The following is a 21,796-nucleotide window of genomic DNA, read 5'->3' as shown; positions in this document are numbered from 1 at the left end:
TGAGAATGTGCGCTCATTTTTTAAGCATGTGTTCTTGACAAGCTGCCAGGAAAAATCAACATCAAGGAGGGAAAGAAATGGAGTTGAAATAAAATGAAAGGAAAAAGGAACTTCAAAGCAAGTGTTATATTTAAAATCAGCAAGCAGATAAATAGAACCAGCTAAAAATAAAATAAAAATAGAAAACCAATGTCTAAAAGGTGTGTGATGGTTCAAGCCTTGGAACGAGTGTGATGACTCTTAGCTTATGGCAACAAGTACAAAATATATTAAGAAAATACACACACACACTGGTAGGAAAAATAGCTGCCAAAGTGGATCCTATCCCGTCTTTATCAGAAATGGGAGAGTCATCCGTCTAACGAGAAAATAGGGGCGTCTACCCTTCTATTATATGACCTATTCATGTAGAAGCAAGTTCGAACATTTTGCACAAATTGATCTAGAGATCCTAGGAATACATCCAGAAAAGTGAGTTTAGAGACAATTTTCTGACATTATGCTCACAAGGCCAGATCTTTTGGCATCCATTCCAGCAACTTAATCCACCTTTCTAAGCATTCTTATTGAAGTTACAGTTATTAATCTCCATCAACGCTAAGTGAAAATTGAATACAATATTGCCCTAATAGTATTCCTAAGAACTACCAAAATTCTTTGCTATGAAATTTTTTTAATAGGACCAAATCAGAAAGATCACAAAACCAGTATATTCAAATATTAGCACTAAGGCAACAAACTGATATACATCTGTCAAGAATATAGATTACCTTATCTATCATCCAAAATACCCATGAATGCATATTTATCAGTGATGGTTTGTATCAAAGCAGGAACATTCATTTTTTGAGAAGAAAGATTTCAAGGCTTTAAAGTGAATTTTGCAGTAATGAATTTTAATAAGAATAAAGTGGACCCGAATTTTCTGGGTCCACATTGACTCCAGTTTTACCTAGTCTTGATTCCAATTTTTTGGGATTTCTGACAAATGCCCAAAAGGAGGTAACTAAAAAACAAAAAGAAAACTATGTGGGAAAGTAAAGGAGTTAAAAATAGCAAAGAACATGTTATTCAATGGAGTGCCAAAAACATATACACTATATGGCCAGCCACTCACAATAAACACTTAATAAATCACATAGACATCAATGTTTTAGCACAATCTCATATATTGTAGGAAGATATGAGAATCACAAAATCAAATTATGATAAAAAAAATTACAAAGTATGGATGGACATCTAAATTGTTACAATAAAATCTAAATAGTGATTCCAAATAAACACGTTGCACAAGCCACACAACCCACAACAATTCAACCTTGGATTTTGTAACGTGACATAAGAAGCATTCATTTAGTAGAGTTCCTACTAAGAGAATGAAGTGTGCAGTGGGATTTTGAGTTGCATATGTTTTGAGGCTCTCCACTCATAGACAACAAACTATACACTAGCCATGAAAACCTCGGATATTCAACACTATCTTGGGCCTGAGATCTGCTGTGATGAGATGTAAGAGAAGGAAGTGTGTGAACCGCTAATGCTTGTAAGAGAAGCATTTGCTTGTGGATACAACACAACAGTCTGTTGCCCATCAGTCTCTTCTACCATGGAAGCCTCAGTGAATCGCCGTCCATAAAAGCGCAGGAAATTTAAAGATTCTGTTCTTGGCTGACTTAAAGTTATCCCACCTTCTAACATGCCAACAACACTAACCATACATGGCCTCAGTGTTGGCTCCTCATGAACACAACACAAAGCCACAAGAACTAACTTCTCCACCTCTTCGCTTGTCACCCGCCCCTCTAGCCTGGGATCAGCAAGCTCCAAATACCTCCCTTGCTCATGCATCTCCAATGCAAATAGTGGGAAGTACACAGGTTCTGACCCAGACAACAATGAAGAGTGGCCACCACCACTACTTCCATCATCAATGCTATGGCTTTGTGTTCTTAATGAGCAGTTCTTCCTTCCACTCACAAGTTCAAGCAGAACCATTCCAAAACTATAAACATCTGTTTTGTCTGAGATTGCAGAGCTAGTAAGCCACTCTGGTGCAAGATAGCCACGAGTGCCTCTCATTGTTGTGAATAGAGTGGACTCTTCAGGACTTAACAACTTCGAGAGCCCAAAATCAGATATCTTTGCCTGGAAATTATCATGCAAGAGAATGTTCTCAGGCTTAACATCACAATGGATGATCTTATGTTCACACCCACTGTGCAGGTATGCAAGCCCACGTGCTGTTCCAAGAGCTATATCAACCCTCTCTTGCCATTCTAAAACAGGTCCATTAGAGAAGAGAGTCCGGTCTAATGAGCTACGATTCATATACTCATAAACCAATAGCCGCTGCCTCCCCTTGGCACAAAACCCTTTCAATTTGACCAAATTGACATGGTGGATATTTCCAATAACTGCAATCTCAGTGCAGAACTCCTTTTTCCCTTGGACACCCAAATTGGTTATCTTCTTTACTGCCACAAGGGTTTTATCAGGCATTATACCCTTGTAAACGGCACCAAACCCACCTGACCCAATTTGGGTCTTGAAATTATCAGTTGCTGCCTCAATCTCTTCATATTCAAACCTTATAGGTAAGCCTGGAATGGAGAAGGCATCCAGGTCTTCAGAAGAAGGCGAGCTTGAGTGGCCTAATTTTAGGTCCCTGTTCTTGGAGAATCCCCACCTTCTCCACCAGAGAAATCCTAGTGCAACAAACAGGAAGAACCCAGTTGAAGGTAAGAGTACAAGAGCAGCTATTGGAAATTCCTGACTTTGATTACTAGAACTGTTGTTACCATCCATATTTGGTGAAGACCCAACCAGAACTTTGATGCAGCCCAACTGAACATTTTCATTTGTGGAGCTTGAAATAAGGGATCCCAACACATTTTCAACCAAATAACAAGAACCAGAAGAATTTTCATGGAATATTCCCAAGCAAGAACAGTCCCCTGAACAGAGATTTTCACAGACCGACAAATTCACACCATATTGAACTGGCTCCCAAAAATTATTGGCAAAGTACTCCACACCATAGGCAAGCATCAGATATGAAACAACCGACAAATTTGATTGACTGACACTATTGGTTAAATTACAAGGAGATGGCAAAGAATACGAACTATCGCTTGGCACACAATTAGTCACACTTTTTGGATCAGCGCGGAAGCCAGATGGACAAGAACAGACAGGGGAATTTGATGCAGTGTCGTCAGTACACAGACCAAGTCTGCCACAGATGAATGGAATTCGACAAGCATCTTTTGGTCCAACATATTCTTGCTTCAACACAGTACCAGAAAGGGTACTAATGATGAATTGGCCAGATGCATCCAACTTGGCAATTCGAAAATCAGATGGAGACAAATCCATCTGAATTACAACAACTGATCCATTTCGACCAAACAGAAAAAGACCGGTTTGGTTCATTGCCATGTACTCCACTAGATAATTCGAGTTCTTGTAAGCACTGGTGTCCATTGACAGTTTCCAATATGTCAATCCATGCCATTGCATTATCGCATTAGAAGTACTAACTACAAACCTGTAATCACTGGTTGACAAGTCATTATCTGATAGAGCACCGGATAATGAAGTTCCAACAGGTAAACGTTGCCCGATCACAATTGTGTCAGTCGGATAATCAAAACTCTGCCAAAGAGAACCATTGAACTGATCGAGCAATATAAGATTACCAGTTTCAGCTAGCAACAATGCTGAAACTGATGATTTTAAAGGAGGTGTCCCCCATTTGACACTGCCACCTTGATCAGTGACAGTAATCCCATTGATTGTTAGATTCATCTTACCATAATTTGAGACAGGAGCATCACGATTAGCAGACCAGATGATGGCACCAGACGCTACATGAATGATACACAAATAGAAGTTCTTCTGTTGAGCACCGGGGTTGAACATAGCCACCTTGAATGTTTCATTACGAGAGAATAAAAAAGCGCCATTATATTCAACAAAATTAAAGTTCGAAGCAGTGAAGTTTGGGTATATGAGCTCTGAGGAAGAAAGGCCACAGACAAGGGAAAAGGATAACAAAATAGTGGATAAGAAAACTAAGAATCCCATGTAGAGCATGGATGGAGAAAAGAACTGGGAGAACCAACAAATGGGTTTGATTAGTGGGGTACTGGAAGGTTTGGAATTGGTTTGTTCTGGTTTTCTCCATTTCTTTTGGCCACTTCTCCCTCTGGGTTCTCGTTGACTGCTAAAACACTCTCTCTCACAACACCAAATTGACTTTGATTGGTGGCCCATACGGGAGCCATCGTTTATTTGGTGCTCACATCAGCCAGAGAGTAATATCTAAAGAATGGAGAGCCCGTCAAACCTCAAGAAAGGCTTATTTATTAGGAGATTCATGAATCACGCACCACACTAATACATTTTTCTTTTCTATCTTTCTTTTTTTTCCTTACATTTTATTCAAGCAATCATTACCCGTATCCTCCTATTTACACCCTTCCCCAAATAAACAACACCCAATATTCTTATACGAGATAACAACAAAACCAACTTCACTGGATAAAAACATCAAACACGTGGCATGCGTCAGGAACTCGAAAAAAACAATTACCTGTTGAGTAATGGTGCTGCCGCCCCCGAGAGCCGATAAGGACAGCGCGGCACGAGCAATCCCAACTGGGTCGACTCCAAAATGGCTAAAGAATCTCCGATCCTCATAAGCCACAATGGCTTTCCACAAATGTGAAGGATAAGCACTGACCCTGGCCTCAGCTTCTTCCGAAAAGGCCACGAGACTGCGCCAACGCTGAGGAAAATCGGGCAGAAGCGCATTGGAGAGAAGGCGGATGCAGAGAAGCGTCAGAGAGAATACAAATAGAACGAATATTTCGGTGATGGCATGTGTCTTTTTCTCAATGGGATCTTGAGAAGAGCAGAAATGTGGTGAATGAACTCGTCCGCACACTGAGTTTTGGCGAGTATGGTATGTTTGTGGAATGTTACCGTTGGGAGAGGGAGTTGGGATTTTGCAGAAGAAGAATAGCAATTGCTTTGGTGAGCGGTCGCCTCTGAGAGTGAGATTTGGGCTGGTCGTGAAGAGCAGATGATTGGAGGCAGTGCAGTTCATTTTTTTCTGGTTCACTTCTCAGCGCTCTCGTTTTGTTTTCGTTTTTTTTTTTTTCCTGAAATTCCCGCCACCATTGGAACAGAAAAATAACTGAAATTAGGAGGATTTGTGGACAAATAAAAAAACGGTCGAATTAATTATTCTCTTCACCAATAACAATTTGCAGCCAAATCCGTTGTTGCCATGTACTCGTAAATTTGATTCCTTAATAAAATCCATTTAATTAGTGAAAATAAAATGAAAATTTTTTTAGATGGTTTGTCCCCCATTTGATTATTAATTGATGACGCATTTTAAAATTTATATTTAAAAAAAAAACATCCTTATCTTCTGAATTTTCCTATTCAAATACATTGCATACTTAGTTGAAAAAGATAAAGATGAAATATAAAAAATAATAATAATAATACCAATATCATCATCAACTCTGCCTCTTATGACCGTCATTGGACCAGAAAATAAGTACAATAATTCCACTGTACAAGTCCATAAAAACGGCTAGCAACACTTGAAGAAACCGTGAACATATCTTTTAAAACGTGGGTAGCTTTCAATTATGTCCGCCCATACCTAAAGTCTTTGCCCTTATTTTTCTATATCAGGAGGTGGCGTAGGCCCCTGATCAAGTAGTCAATTATTTAGCTCATAATAATACTTAAAAAAGTAAAAATAAAGGGTTGAGACGAGGGCGGTGGTTGCCAAGCCACCTACATTTAGTTTATAGTACTTGGCAGCCTTGGTTTATCACAAAGCTGACCAGGTCCATCTCACGGAGCCTCCAGCTTCGAGCGGAGCACATTAATGATTCTAATCCCGCCAAATTCGGTTGAGAATCAACCCATTGATCTACCTTGATTCATTTGTATTTGAGATAATTTAAATTCGAAGCCCCCTTTGCCAGGTCTGCCGTGTGATACCAAAAAGTGGTTTACAGCTTTTGAGGCAAGCCCATCAAAGAATCATACGTTAATTTTGAAATTGTTGAAGGAAAATCTTGGTGATGGGTAAAGACTCCTTCTCGCTTGGAAAGGGAAAGGGCGTTTAAGAAGGTTTCAAGAAATAAAGCTTGGCTGACTATGATGAACTTTGCAACGTCAACCCTATGGCTTTTAATTCCACCTTCAAATGCTGAACCTTGCTAAGTCAATCCTAGTGTAAATAGTCATAATTTGAAAACCCCCGTAAAGGAGAGTACCTTTCCTACTGCATGTATCATGGGCAATGGTTTGACTATAATATCGAAATGTAGCTATTACAAAAACATCATCCATCGGATAAGACAATATATATAATTTTTTTATCTCGTTATTTGTATCATAATTCATTTTAGTTATATTCCTACACCTTGATGTCATTTATTCGTATCTTCATTGAACGGATCTCGTTATATATATTCAACGGTCCAAATATTTTATTCGATAACTATGATTACAATCAGGATTTTGCTATGGACAAATCAACCAAATTCATATAGTGAGAAGCTTGGTGTGAATGAAAAAAACAAAAACCAAGATTCCTCCACCAGACTAGACCAGGCCAAGTCCTACAAATTTTGCCGACTGTTCCCAATTCGGCTTCATTGGAAGGCGGCAATACTGATTAATGGCCCATGTAGATCCCTCAGGGGCACTGCAAGTTGCAACTAGGGCAAATTAAAACAGCTTTTTAAAATCAATTTTAGAATGCTTCAAACCTGCAACTGTCAAATATACCTAATTTTACAACGTGGGTTGGACTTTGTGTTACAACTGTTTGATGGGAGTGTTCACCGAAGTATATTTTAAAGAATGGAAGTAGAGACTAGACGAGAGACACAAGTAAAAATGGACCATGTCTGAATGTGAACTTATTTTTCCTGTATAAAAACATGACGCAAGTGGGCATCCACACCTAACATTTATGGAGTTCACATGGTGAGCCAGCTCACGTATTCCATGGGTTTCATTATCAATGTACACATTTTCTGAATCTTTTGGAAGCATGGGGAGGATGTGTTTTGGGGGACCAGACATCGGTCATTTGTGGGGTTGTGCCCTCGAGATGAGTTATTATAACCTAAGTTTAGTTCAAAAACATTGTCAAACAAAAAAGATGTGCGCCTTGTTTGAATCAACTTCTTTTGAGAAGTCAAAAACCTTTTTTTTTTTGTTAAAAAGTCACAACGGTTGGATAGAGCGAATGCATTTGATTAAAGACTTTGGAAGGAAAAATGCGAACTGCTGAGCTTCGTAGTGCCAACCCAATTGGTCTAATTCGGAAGAAAGGCCCAGTGCAAACTTTGGTACTTCCATTTTGGGCCTAGACCAACCCCCACGATTCAGCCCAAATTTTTCTTCAATTGTGCCCGTGGAGGTAGAATAAAGTTCGATAACTTTGTCCAGGCCTGGGCCTGAAAGCGACGGACCATTACGCTTTATGCTTACGCATAACTTCCTCTATTTAAGGTCCATCTAGTACGAACCAGCGTTACTACGGAGCGGGTCACCCTATCGCGATCCATTGCCGATTATTTAAAATAATTCTTATCATCATTTAAAAAACGATTAAATAAACAAGATGGGACTGGTTAAGAGATAATTTAAAAAAAAAAACCCAAAATTTTATCTTTAAAATAATAATTATATGCAGTTTGTATAATAAAAACGATATAAAAATAATTATATATAAAATAATAAAGTAGGGAATAAATAATGCAAATGCAATATTTTTATAATAGTTCGACGTAACCTAATATACATCCACTCTCTTATAACTTCAATATTAAATTTGAGGTTTTACTAATTCAAAATTTTCATACAAAACTCTTAAATAATACAATTAAATTATAGTTTTAATCGATCTCATTTAACTTTTGGCTTAAAGCACCTTTTATGATTATTAAAAGATATTTTATTCTTAAATAATCCCTCGAGTGATATCTTGTACTTGAGAATTCCTAAATGACATTTCGTACTTAGATCTTTCCTTTCAAGGATTTATAAATAAAAATATGAAATATTATCACAAAAGCCTAATACAAAATTTAGACTCAAATTATACAAAATAAATTATAATTGAATGGTGCACTAAATATATGCAAGTTTTGCAATAAGGGTGCACTAAAAAATATTATTCCAATGCTCAAATATATTTAAGAAAAGTTAAAAAATGTTAAACTCTTGAAATAATGAAGATTTAAGATTTTTTTATGGAGAAGAAAGACCAAACTAACTACTAGGGGTTCATCCAATCGAGTTCCGGTTTTATCAATTCACTAGTTGTTGGCATTTAGTGCACGATAGGTGACCATTGGACTTCAACTGCTCATTGACTGATATTTGACCGGATGAGGTTCAATCTCGATTGAACAAATGTTTTGTAAGAGAGAAAATGGTTTTGCACTCTTCAACCAATTGAGTTGAACAGGTCGTCCAATTCCTCAATTGGTTCCTTATTCGATTCACTCAATTTAGTAGATTCATCAACCGGTTGAGTCATTTTTTGCTCAACAACCATCATTTTTAACTTAAAATCTTTTAAATAAGTTTGGAAAATATTTGACATAAGGTTTTAGTTGAAAATTTGAATCATTCAATTTTAAAATATTTAAAACAAAATAATTTTTTGATTATTTTGGTGCATAAATAATGAATATAATGTATAAAAAACATAGTGCACCAATAATCTTACAAATAAATCTATAAAGTTAGGTCTTGAAAAACACTTCTCATTAAATTTTTATTTTTCTTATTGATTTCCTTTTAACTTAATTTTGTCTTTATGATTGTTATTTTGAAAATTATCTTACTTAACCATATTTGAAACATAATCATTAGTTATAAACTTTATTTTGTTATCATCAAAATTGAGATTAATTAAACCTTAGTTTCATATGAACAATTGTCTAGTTGTCCACATAACAACTAGATGGTCGTCTTGTCATATGCATATGTACTAACTCAATAATTTTGGGGTTAAAAGCTTATTTAGCTAACCCTTGTACATGTAGACCTCCTTTTATTAACTTTGTAACATGTATTTCAATAATTTTTAAATTTAAAACACTTGAACTAAGTTGGTCAAGATTTTAAGAATCCTCGTGAGATTGTCATGAAAAGTTTAAGATACAAGATAGTTTCATATGCTAACTCTTTCTATATTCAATTTGATTTTCATCTAATTTGTAGCTATCATTTTACATAAAATATATTAATAATAAACTTGATAAGTCTTTTCTTTATTTTTATTTTTTAACCCCATGCATTTTCTTGTCAACAATAAAAAAAAATCATTTCATAACCAGGATAACATTGGGGTCACTCCATTCCAATCTTGTTTATTTATATCTATTATGGACTCTATCAAAAATAAAAAAAAATTAAAGAAGACAAGATGACCTTTCCTCCCATTTAATTTTTTCTTAAATTTAAAATTTTAGTAAAAATAAGTATAATTTATTAAAAAAAAAGATATATAAATATTTGTAATTTAATTTTACAAAAATTATTATTTTATCCATATTAAAATAAAAAAAATCAATTAATTTTATTTTATTTAAATTTATATATCACTGGGCGGGCTGGAATAAAGTAACGCCCCAACTTATCTCCACTCGCAACCACTAACCAACCACTAATACCATAAAAACTTTAATACAACAAACCCCCTTCTCACACTTTTTCTCAACAAAAGTGCTTTAATAATGGAAAAGAGCTTTTGATAATTTTTTTATAAGTGTGCTTTTGACTTTGGGAACAGTTTGGATTTATATTTATTCGTCTCACACCTCCGAGACATAGGATCATGGATCTATTCAATTATGTCCGGACCTTTGGTGATGCATTTTAAACGACTTAAGCAAACAAACCTCTAGTTGTCCATACCATAGGTTCGTGCCTAATTCATACTAAAAGAAGCCCAATAAAATTAAATCTATTAATGGGCTTTACATTTGATACCTATATATATATTTTTACAACGATGTAAAACAAGGCTTCGAGGTTACCTCTCGAAATATTAAAAAATTTCAATTAATTGTTTTATTGATCAATTTTATTACCTTAAACCATAAATAAAATTATAAATATAATAACCATTTTTTTTTTTACAACACAAAAATGATTTTTGTTTATTCAGAAATATGACTTTTTGTTTTAAGATAAAAAAAATGTATTATTTCCCTTTTTTATTTTCAAGAAAAGAGAGTCCTCATAATTTATTTATTTTTTTAGTAAATAATAATTATTTGTGAATAGTTTTAAAAGTCCTGCTCCCTTATTTTATCATTTATTGGATCGAGTCAAATCACTTGAACACCCAAACCTAACTCATAACTAATTAAATTCATGTGTTCAATTTGTACGGATTAATGCTAATTCAATTTACCTTTTTGTCATTCTTATCAAATAGGTATTTTTTTCCCCACTTTTGAAAAGGTTGAAATTATTGGAGCCTCTCTCCAAGTATGAATAAGTGGACATCTGATCGATACCATAAATGTTTCTCCATTACTCACAACAATCAAATCAAACGTGTTCATTTTGAAATGTTAATTTTGCAAAGCCACAAGTCCTAGTCCTTGTCACAAATCAAAATCATGGTACCATATTTGTGGGATTTGGGGTCCTCAATTTATAATTAAATCCAACCGGATCGATTCACCTTCCCTTCAAGTGGGGTTGGTTTCTTTCCAAACCACGGGATTGTTGATTTCGCATTTAATATGAATGCAAAGTATTGCATGGGTAATTAGAAAAAATAAGAATAAAAAAATAAAATAAAGATGTGCACTTAAAAATATGTTGATTATATTTACTTATTACTTAAAGTTGTTTTGAATTTTAAATTATATCAGTAAGTCATTTTATCAAATATATTTAATTTTCTTAATAATTTAAATTAATTTATTAAATCAAGTTAGTTTATCAAACACTTATTAAAATATTTGTTTTTAGACTTAAATATTGTAAACTTAATGAAAATGAAACTAGTCAATTAAAATTTTCTATTAGATCTCGTTTTAAACACGAAATTAAAATAAAACTATATATATAATAAAAAATAACCACAAAAAAATCAGCAAAAACCAATCACAAAAATTCTAACTAAAAATTATAAAAGACATGAAAAATGTAAAGATTTTGGAGAAGAAAGAAATACGAGAGAATGTTGCCCAATAGCATTTGAAATAGATAAGACCTTCATCAATTAGTTTATATTATCTAATTTATATTTTAGGGTTTCAAACTTCATCGAGAAAAGAGATGAATTTGTGATGAAAATAAATGTTATTTTTAAAAGGAATAAAAGAGAAGTAACAAATGTCTAAATGGATCATTTTTCTTATGGCCCAGTACTTCTTATTCTACTATTTTAAGTCGTAAAGAATAATGCCCATAGGGATATTGAAACTAATTATTATTATTAAAATCGGTTTTGTCCAGCTCATTTTATAGGGTTTCAAAAATTTTATTAGTTATTTTAATTATTACTAAGTTTTATCATAAAATTCTCTTAACCTTAATTTTATGAATTAGATATCAAACAAGAATAGGTTGTCAAAGAAATTATCGTATGTCATTAGTTCGTCATTTGGATGGAAATAAGAAATTTATTTTTATTTTTTTTCAATTTATCAAGCATTTGAGTATTCTTAACCGTTTTTTTCCCCTATACTTCCATTCAATAGTTTCAATTTACCAATAGAAAATCCGAATTCAGATTAATAAGGAAATAGAAAATTAATAGTCGCACTACGCATCATGAATCCAAAACCTAACGTAATTTTCAATTAATGAGATATGGATAAGAGAAGTCCCATGTCACCCAAGTTACCAAAATGGCCAACTCGGTATCCTGTCTCACCATGCGGCGCAAGTTAGTAGTTCCTACCGACTCGACACGTGTCGCCAGATCCAGCTCCCTCCAAATGTGCACCCCACACCCTCACTCACAAAATAAAAATAAAGTAAAGAAAAGAAAAGTAAAAGGAAAGCGAGAGAGTAAAAAAAAAAAAAAAAAAAAAAAAAAGAGGAGAGAGGAAAAAGGAGAAAAGGTAAAGAGCGAAGACAAAGGAATCGAGAGTCGGCGCTCATGTCTTCGCCGACCAAACTTCACGTCCTTTTCACCTCTCAGCTTCCACTCCACACCACCAAACCTTTTCTCCTCTCTCTTTAACTATCCCTGCATCTTCTATATATTTTTCAGATTTCAGCCTCTTCCTTTCTGATTCTTTAGTTCTTTCTCTCTCTTTATACTAATCGGATCTTCCGTGATTATTTTTTTTTTACTGATCGGAAGATGTCCGTTTTTTTGTTTTAGTTTTTTTTTTCTTTTTTCCCCTTTTTTCTTGATCTAGGGTTTCGTTTCTGGTATTGATTTTTTTCCCCTCTTTTGATTTGTTCGTTTCATTTCCCTGGCTTTGAGGCGTTTGTTTTGTTTGGATATTGATCCTTTCGCTAAAGCATGAGAGGAGTGGTTGAGCAATCTGTTGTTGAGAGGTGTGAAGACGGGGATAAGGAGAAGAAGAAAAGGCGTCGACCTCGGCGCTCTAAACAGAACGCTTCTGCTTCAGGTTTGATATTTGCATCTTTTAGTTTTTGGTTAATCTGCGAGTGATTCTTATGACAGTGGGTATCCTATTTGGGTGCCATGATTCAGCTCGGAGGAAGTCAGATTTTTATTAAAAAAAAAGAAAAGAAATTTGTGGGTTAGGGTATTTTTGGTCCCTTCTTTTATTGCTAATACAAATAATACCTGTGGAGAAACTTCTGGCTGTGATTTGGACTCTTTGAATACCATACGACTGCACCAGCTTAAAAAATTGTAGAAACAGATTACTGGAGACAGGAATTTTTTGGCATTAGTTTAAATTTCAATTGGAATGGGTTTTGTAAGGGTTTAGGTTTGGTGGTTTACAGGGAGAGAGCAGCGCACCTAGTTTTCCTGTTATATCCTTCCAGATAACTACCCATCTATTTTGCCTGGTTGTTGTGCTGTAGGGCATGTAATCCTACAGGTAAACACAACTTTAGGTTGAGAAGCAATTTGGCATGAGCTTGCTTCCAAAATGATCCTTTGATACTGGAAAGCAATTAACCAATTCGATCTGAAAAATAAATTAAATACCTCATCCACCACAAAGTTGACTGTTCTACTGTGAGAGGGTTGCCAGATTATATGAGCTAACAGCCTAAGAGTACCATTTATCACTGCTTACCTTCAGTTGCTCTTTTATTCTCTTGAAAGGATTAGAAAATACAAGCATGACAATATTTTCCAAATATGCGTTTTTCCTCTGGAACAACATCTCCTTGATGTGGTTTCTGGTTGAACATGAAAGAAAAAAAACAGTGTTCCCAAGGTGGTGGGTTTAGTTGTAGGCTTGTAGCTGTGTTATTTTATTTGGTTTTCACATCCATTGGTGTATTTATACACTATAAGACTGGGGAAGAAGCTATACTAAAGAGATAAACTGTTTAAGTAAGATTTTAGCTCAAATTTCAATTCAGAGAAAATACCCTCAAGTTACATCTCACCTCCTAGTTGCCTATGAAGCATCATCTCCCCAAAAAATAAAAAAATAAAAGGAGAAAATTTGAAGGAAGGTGTTATCTTAATGCCAGGGTCCAAATGGAAACTTTTCCAGATTATGGATGATGCATTGTCTCTACCTTTTTAAATTGTTATGTAATGTATGTATCTTGTAAACTATTTTTCTTCCATTTTGATCGATGCCGCCTATAAAAAAAATCCATTTGGTTCAAAGATAAACTCCTCTCTGTATCTCTCTCTTCTAGTTCTGCCCTCTACCTCTTTCCTAGGTGCATTTATGTGAGCGATCCGTCTATTGACTGCCAATCTCACACCCTTTTATTTTTATTTTTATGAAGCAACATGTAGTTCAGCAAATGAAATGCGTGGGGAAGTATCAGAATGCTTGGCAAATGGTAGCATATCAAATTATGATACCACATCAATGAGTTATTCCTCATCAAAGCAGGGTGGGTTGGAGACTGATCCTTTAGACAACCATGGCTTGCACAAAGCATCTGATGTCGCTTTCACTTCTCTGCCAACAATGCATTTGAATGAACAAGCACTCCACGCGGAGGTTGGAAGCATGAACAATCAGCATATATTTCCTTCTGATCCTAGTGGAGGAATGTGTTCTAAATCTTGTCCTGTGCCCATCGATTGTGAACAGTCAATTCAGTCATTTACAAACAAAAATGTCCTTTCTCCCTATCAGGATGAGGGTTGTGCTCAGAGAAAATATTTTACTCCACACTGGTCTACTGAGGTTGTTAACGAGGCTTTAGAGGTTAGTCTACGAATGGTTTTCTGTTTAGATTCTTGATAACTAAAATTGAAATGTATATCTTTACTCAATTCATTTTAAAGGTATTTGGATGTATCCTCAGATAATAAATAAACTCTTTGCGAGTGTGGTTTTTGTCGTTTTGCAGAAAGGCAATGTCTTCAGAGCATCGTTTCGTGTGAATGCATACAATAGACTCGAGGTGGGCAATAAGTTTTCTTTCTTTTTTCATTCTTTCAATAGTATGATTGTAAGGATTGTAATTGCTCCTCATGTAAATTCACTTTTTAGCAATGAGTATTCGTTTTTTTAGGCCTACTGCACAATAGAGGGAGTGAAAACAGATGTTCTCATTAGTGGACTTGCTTCTCAGAATAGAGCTGTAAGTTTGTAGTTTATTTATTTATTTTCTAATCTGTCTTAATTTTTTATTTGTTTCTGATTTAATGGATGAAAAGTGTTTGAACCATTTATTGGTTATCAAATTCTTAAATCCATGCCAAGCATTGGGTGTCTATATATATATATATGTACATGTATTCTCTATTCTTAGCAATTTTATTTATGTTTTTTGAGCTCTGTTATTGTTGCACAAGTCTTAATAGTCAACTCCTAGGATATTTGAAGATATAATTTGGAATAGTTTTTTCTTGTGGATAAATTTGTAAAATGCTTCTTTTTTGGTGGCATTTATTTTTCCAATGATATGGACACTAATAACAAGTTAACACTCTACTGATACCAACATACTATTATGTAATTTAATCTCTATTTTTTTAAGGTACTTCTTACCATTTGGTTTAGTTGACCATCACAATTGGAGAAGAGACAGATTAAGTTTTACACCTAAGAGTATCAACATTAAGGTTTTAACTTTCATCTTGTGCTTCTAACAGATGAGGTTATTGGTGCATACGGAAAAAAATTGGTAGGTTGTATGTTGGTTGTTGACTAGTTGATCAAGTTGGAGTATAGCATAATTGTAAATTAGAATTATGGATTGATTCTTTAGAATGGGAAGGGGTTTAGGATAAGTAGTACTAAAACAGAATATATGGAATTTACCAAACTAGAAATAAAAACTGAGGAGTAGCGACGAGTTTTTTATAAGGAGGGACTTGTGAAAGTGATGGTTAGAAAGTGTCAAAATGCCATAGTTTTCTTTATTAGTAGTCTTTGAGGAGGAGGGAGAGAGAGGAAAGGAGGGGGGGGGGGGGGGTGGTTTGATTATCTGGAATGTGAGGCAGAGTGAGAGAGAAGCAGTACAGATACCCTTATGGAGGGTTGTGAGATTGCCAATGTTTTGGGACATTCTAAGGCTCCGAATTGATGAGACTTCTATTGGTTTGTGTATTTTGGCATTAAACAAATGAAAAAAGAGGATGGGTGTATGTGAATTCCATTACATTTTAGTCTTTAATGTTTAATAGGCAAACTTGAAAGGGGGAAAAATGGAAATAAGAACAATTGATTTAGTTAAGAAGATAGAGAGACGTCAGTGAACTCCAGTGGTTGGACATTAGTTTGTTTTTATTTCATTATTTTTTATTTTTTATTTTTTCATTTGGTCAATTTACTCAAGCTGGTTGGGTTTATGGCACGATGTAGACCACTATTGCAGTGTTCTTTTTTGAAGTTTTTCTCTTTTGAATAGGCAAGTATTAAGTTTATTAAGAACACCAAAAGTGGGGGTTTTAGGCAGTAGCAGGAAGAGTACAAGAATCACCAAATAGAACAAGGAAAAGGAAAATAAGAATCCGTGGATAACCAACCCTTAGGCCATCCAAAACCTATCAATGAAATCTAAAAGGATAAGCTCTGTTTCTTCATAGATTTCATTGATGAGAGAAGAAAAGATTTAAGGAAGATGCATCTTTCAAATGGAGCTCCAACTGGTCTAGCCTTTAAAGATGTTTTGACTTCAATCCCTCCACAAACACCGATACAAGCTTGAGACCGGCCGTTTGCAATGCTCATCTTTCAGCCTTCCATACAAAATTATCATTTACTGACTTGACTTGTGCTTAAAAGATATCAAAGATAGAGGTGGCAGAGCCCTTAAGCTACAAGCCATCTAGCATTGAATACAATGTGGTCAGCTGAAAGAAGTAAATCATTTTTCAAAGTACAAAATTGTGAGAAGAAAGAAAAAGGGGGGAAAAAGGCATTGGTTCTATAAAGATTTGATGAGTAGAGCTTCCCCCCTGTTTAAGACTAGTTTTGTAAATATGAATTATTGTGTATCCTAGATCCTCAATGGACGCTGCTAAAATCTTTAATCATTAATACATGCCTCACGTTGACAAAGTCATGCCACAACTTTAATATATTTTTTCCCTTCTGCTGTCTACTGTTTTTTAGCTTGACATAATGCAAATCTTATGTTTATTTAGAGCTTTAGTTCTTCCTTTATATTGAATTTTCCATAAGATGATCCAGTTGTTTCTATATTTCCTAAAAATTGCAATTATATAAATGTGCTGCTATCATTGCCTTCTCGTTAACCAAGAAAAAAGAAGAAAAACTTAAGTTACTAGTATCAGTGCCATAATTGTGTGGAGATGGCATTTCCTGTCTCGGTCCTAATTGATAAAATAATTGGATGTGGAGATGATTTTTTACATTTGATTTTACCATATTATTAGATGGTTGAAAATTTATTAAGCAATAGTCTTAAAATTTTATATCAGAGGGGAGCGTGGTGAGTTTTGTCAAGAGGTTATTGGGCAATATAGTCTTCATATTTTACGTCAGAGAGATCATGATGAGTTTTGGCATGAGCAATTCTCCCTGTAGGGTGCCCTTTTTTTTGTGTATTCGCCCTTTATGGTTTTTGTTGCTTTGTATACATTGTATATACTTTTTTAATACAATTTCCATTTACCTATAAAAAAAAAAAAAAAGTTTTCCAGGTCACGCACGCACTTCTTATGGTGATCTTATGGTGCTTGACTGTTAAACCTTGGGATCATTCAATTTTGAATTTTGTGACTTGGTTGCATGCTTTTACTTTCTTTAAAATTGTTTTTGAATATTATGCTGAAATTGCACTTCTTCAGAAGAATTCTTGAGCAGATAAAATATGCAGTAATACCTGTCCCCTGGGTCTGACTCACTTGCCCACCCTAGCTGTTGGGGTGGGGGTGTTGGGGGTTGGGGAAGCTCCAGGTTTGGTTTCGGGCACCCAAAAAAAGGTTTCCTGTTCCCCCACCCACCCATTGCACTTTCTTTAGGTTCCAGATCTACCAAAATTTTTTATCTTGATGTTTTTTTTCCACTTCTTTTGAGGGATGGGAGGAGTATTGATGGAATCAATTCTTTCATGTAGGTAGAAGGAGACATTGTAGCAGTTAAAGTTGATCCTTTCTCATTATGGAGCCGGATGAAAGGGTCAACTGTGTTTCCTAACAATGCTGGTCTAACAGAAGATCATAACTTGCTTTCTGATGTTACTTTTGTTGGTGATAGCTGGAAAGGAAAAGGCAAGGTAGATGTGAATTGTGATTTTGGCCATGAAAGAAATCACTTCCTTCTTCATGACAAGGGGTTTCCCTACGAAGATAATGCTTTTTCAGCGGAGAATATTTCCCAAGAACCAATGGGCCATAATCATGTTAATGGACATCACCCCCCTGTCTTTGGTCCTTCACATGTAAGTTGTTTTGGTGAGCGAAGCAACATGGACTCATTGGAGAAGATTTGTGCTGCAATTAATTCATTCCCATCAAAACGACCAACTGGCAGTGTTGTAGCCATCATTGAGAGGTCTCCTCGTCGGGTTGCTGTTGTTGGTTTTCTTAGTGTTAAGCAGTGGCTTTCTAGCCGTGTACTTCACAGAAAGGGCACTAAAATGAACAAAACTTATTTGTCACTGTCTGATAGTGAGTACATCCAGTTGACACCAACTGACCCTAAATTTCCAAAGATGGTGGTACCTGTGAAAGGCTTGTCTGACTGCATCAAGAAACGATTGGAAGATGGTGATGCATCAATGGAAATGGAGCTTGTAGCCGCACAAATCAGTGATTGGGGGGAGGAAAGTTCTCTTCCCCTAGCTCATGTCATGCATATTTTTGGGCGAGGTGGGGAAATAGAACCAAGAATTGCTGCAATTTTATTCGAAAATGCAATTCGTCCTTCTGAATTTTCCCCTGAATCTCTTTCCTGCCTTCCACATATTCCTTGGAAGGTGCCACAGGAGGAAATTGAGAGAAGAAGAGATCTTAGAAATTTGTGCATATTTACTATTGATCCTTCTACTGCCACTGATCTTGATGATGCTCTATCAGTTGAAAAGTTATCTGGTGGCAATTTCAGAGTGGGGGTCCATATTGCTGATGCATCATATTTTGTTCTACCCGACGGAGTCTTAGACAGAGAAGCACAATCTCGATCTACAAGTGTCTATTTGCTGCAGCATAAGTTGCCAATGTTGCCACCATTGCTTTCTGAGAATTTGGGTTCACTTATTCCTGGAGTGGATAGACTTGCCTTTTCCATTTTCTGGGATATTAATCTTGCTGGGGATGTTGTAGATCGTTGGATTGGCCGTACTGTGATACAATCTTGTTGCAAGCTTTCATATGAACATGCACAGGGCATTATTGATGGAATGTTTGATGTGGAGGGTTCTAAAATTCTGGGAAATGACTGTCCCCAATTGCATGGCCATTTTAAATTGCCTGAAGTGATAAGATCTATTAAATATCTTTATGCAATTTCCAAAACTTTGAGGGCCAACAGGTTTAATGATGGCGCGCTATTGCTGGATGGCGCCAAAGTTATTCTCTTGTTTGATGAACATGGAGTTCCATATGACAGCACATTTTCTGTACGGAAGGACTCCAATTCTCTTGTTGAGGAGTTTATGCTTTTGGCCAACAAGACAGCTGCAGAAATCATATCTAGAGCTTTTCCTGATAATGCATTATTGAGAAGGCACCCTGAGCCTAATTTGCGAAAGCTTAGGGAGTTTGAAGCATTTTGTAGTAAGCATGGTTTAGAATTGGACACCTCTTCTTCTGGTCAGTTCAATCATTCGCTGGAGCAAATTAGGGAAAAGCTCAAAAATGACTCTGTGTTGTTTGATATTCTCCTTTCATATGCTTCGAGGCCAATGCAATTGGCAACATACTTTTGCAGTGGTGACTTAAAAGACAACAAAAACGAGTGGTCTCATTATGCCCTGGCTGTTCCTCTTTACACCCATTTTACATCCCCACTGCGTCGATATCCTGATATCATAGTACATCGGACATTGGCTGCAGCTATAGAAGCTGAGGAATTATATCTGAAGCATGGGGCAAAAATACAAAAGGTGAAGAATGGGGAGGAAATGAGAAGATGTTTCACTGGTATTCACTTTGATAAGAATGCTGCAGAATCTGTAGAAGGTCAGAAGGCACTATCAGTTGCAGCATCAAAGCACCGGCTTCCATGCACAGAAATACTTGCAGATGTTGTTGCTTATTGCAATGAGAGAAAGCTGGCTAGTAGGCATGCTAAGGATGGCTGTGAGAGACTCTATATGTGGGTTCTGCTGAAGAAGAAAGAGGTATTTTTTTCTTTCTTTTTCACTCTTTATCTTCAGCTTGATTTGTGTAGTGATCATTTGCCTCTCTGGTAACAATCTGCATGACTAGCTTGTCTTCTGTGCTTTTCCAGGTTTTATTGTCGGAAGCTAGAGTTTTGGGTCTGGGTCCAAGATTCATGTCCATTTATATTCATAAGCTTGGTGTGAGTTGTTACTTGCTCCTTTTATTATGGCTCCTCCCCACTCTGCCGCCCCCCCACCTTCTCTCTCTCTCTATTTTTTATTTATTTTTAATGTAGAGCATCAGTTTCTTATGCTAATATATACGTACTTCTAGATTGAGCGACGCATTTACTATGATGAAGTCGAAGGCTTGACAGTAGAATGGCTTGATGCTACATCCACATTGGTAGTCAATTTATCCACAAATAAATGTTCTCGTTGGAGGGGGAATCAAGGTAAGTACAGGCAACTTGAAGATGTTGCATGGGTTATTCGTCCATGCAACTTGAAGCAGGAGGTGGATGCGTTTGGAGACACTGTTAATGAGTGGGGTGCAACAACAGTGGGAAGAGATGCTAGTGTTGCATCCTTGCGCCCAAGGTGCATGTCTGAATCTGGTGTTCCAGATGCTAATGAAATTGACCCTTTATTTTTTCCTCTCACAGTTCGCACCCTTTCAACAATTCCAGTAGTTCTTCATGCTGTTGGCGGTGATGATGGACCTCTTGATATAGGGGCAAGGCTGTACATGAACTCATATTATGGTTGATTTGGAGGGTTTTGGATTGTGAGGCTAAAGCATTGCTAGTAGTTCCAGACTTGGGAAGCTGAAGAAATCAGAGCATGTTTTGGAACAGGGAAGGTCTGATGATGTAGATACGTAGTTGGTGTATAGTTTTAAGTAGTTTTTTTAATGGATTAGATTGGCTGATGCAATATGAATCTGCTTGGGTGTTGAATGTGAACATCTGGTGGGAGGTGTAGATAAGGCTGGAGATTTCTCTGTGGCTATGTGTAGTGGCTGTTTTTAACAAAGCTGCTTGCGGGGGAATAGGCCCTTGTTTTTTATATAGGCCAGTTCCTTCCCGTTCAAATATCTGGTACACTTCAATTTTGATAGTGCCAGAGACACCAGAAAAATCATGCTATATTGGTAGTTATAATTATCCTCTGACAGCAGGCATTTTGAGTGGCCTGGTCTGAGTTTTATTTCATATATTTTGACACTTTTGACGTTACTACTCTACATGAGTGTTGAATAACAAGGTTGGCCCTCTCTTGAGATGAACGGAAATGGTTATCCTCTCTTGTTATAGCTGTTGATTGATATGATATAAAGCTTGTTTGTAACCTTTCAATTGCAATCAACTGCCATATGGGTCTGCTCTGTTTTGTGATAGCTGCATGGATCTTTGCTCTGGTTCCATGGGAGGCCAATTTGACAATGAATACGCTTGGTGGTACCCTGGTAATGTCGGCCGTCAGCAGCTGGGAACCTATCTCAATATCAATTATGTGGCGAGAAATATCATCCTAACATACTTTTGGGTTCGGCTTGTGCACTGCTACTTGATGAACCGTATGGATTCCAAGTGCTTGCTTAAAATTATTACTTTTTATGTTTCAACTTCCATCTGCAAGCTACCCCAAAGTGCAATAAACATATTAAACCTGTTTTTGTTAAAATCGAGTATTTAATGATTCATGGCTTAAAATATTTTAAAATTAAATTACATTCTAATTGTTGATTTAAAAGTTTATTATTTAGTTCTATTGTTTGAATGAAGTATTTTTTTTAGTTATTAAGTATTTGTTTGGATATCTTTTACTTTTGAGGTAATAATTTTTTCTT

The 21,796-nt window shown here is 36.0% G+C and overlaps 2 protein-coding genes across 2 annotated transcripts; one reads left to right on the top strand and one right to left on the bottom strand.

Moving 5' to 3' along the window:
- Positions 1 to 1,043: 1,043 nt before the first annotated feature.
- LOC100265950 (G-type lectin S-receptor-like serine/threonine-protein kinase At5g35370) lies at positions 1,044 to 5,345 on the bottom strand. The gene is made up of 2 exons (XM_059734833.1): positions 4,595 to 5,345; positions 1,044 to 3,927 (listed from the first exon to the last, which is right to left on the bottom strand). Exons 1-2 carry the CDS (start codon positions 5,108 to 5,110, stop codon positions 1,477 to 1,479), a joined length of 2,967 nt encoding a protein of 988 aa, XP_059590816.1. The 5' UTR covers positions 5,111 to 5,345; the 3' UTR covers positions 1,044 to 1,476.
- A 6,785-nt stretch (positions 5,346 to 12,130) lies between these two features.
- Positions 12,131 to 21,238, top strand: LOC100260740 (DIS3-like exonuclease 2). Its single transcript, XM_002284383.5, has 7 exons — positions 12,131 to 12,662; positions 13,981 to 14,411; positions 14,557 to 14,610; positions 14,722 to 14,790; positions 17,737 to 19,962; positions 20,073 to 20,144; positions 20,279 to 21,238. The coding sequence occupies exons 1-7, from the start codon at positions 12,554 to 12,556 to the stop codon at positions 20,711 to 20,713; spliced, it is 3,396 nt and encodes a 1,131-aa protein (XP_002284419.2). The 5' UTR covers positions 12,131 to 12,553; the 3' UTR covers positions 20,714 to 21,238.
- The last annotated feature ends 558 nt before the right edge of the window (positions 21,239 to 21,796 follow it).

This window comes from Vitis vinifera, chromosome 18, assembly GCF_030704535.1.
Source record: "Vitis vinifera cultivar Pinot Noir 40024 chromosome 18, ASM3070453v1".
NCBI lineage: Eukaryota > Viridiplantae > Streptophyta > Magnoliopsida > Vitales > Vitaceae > Vitis > Vitis vinifera.
This window is presented reverse-complemented; position numbering and strand designations above follow the sequence as displayed.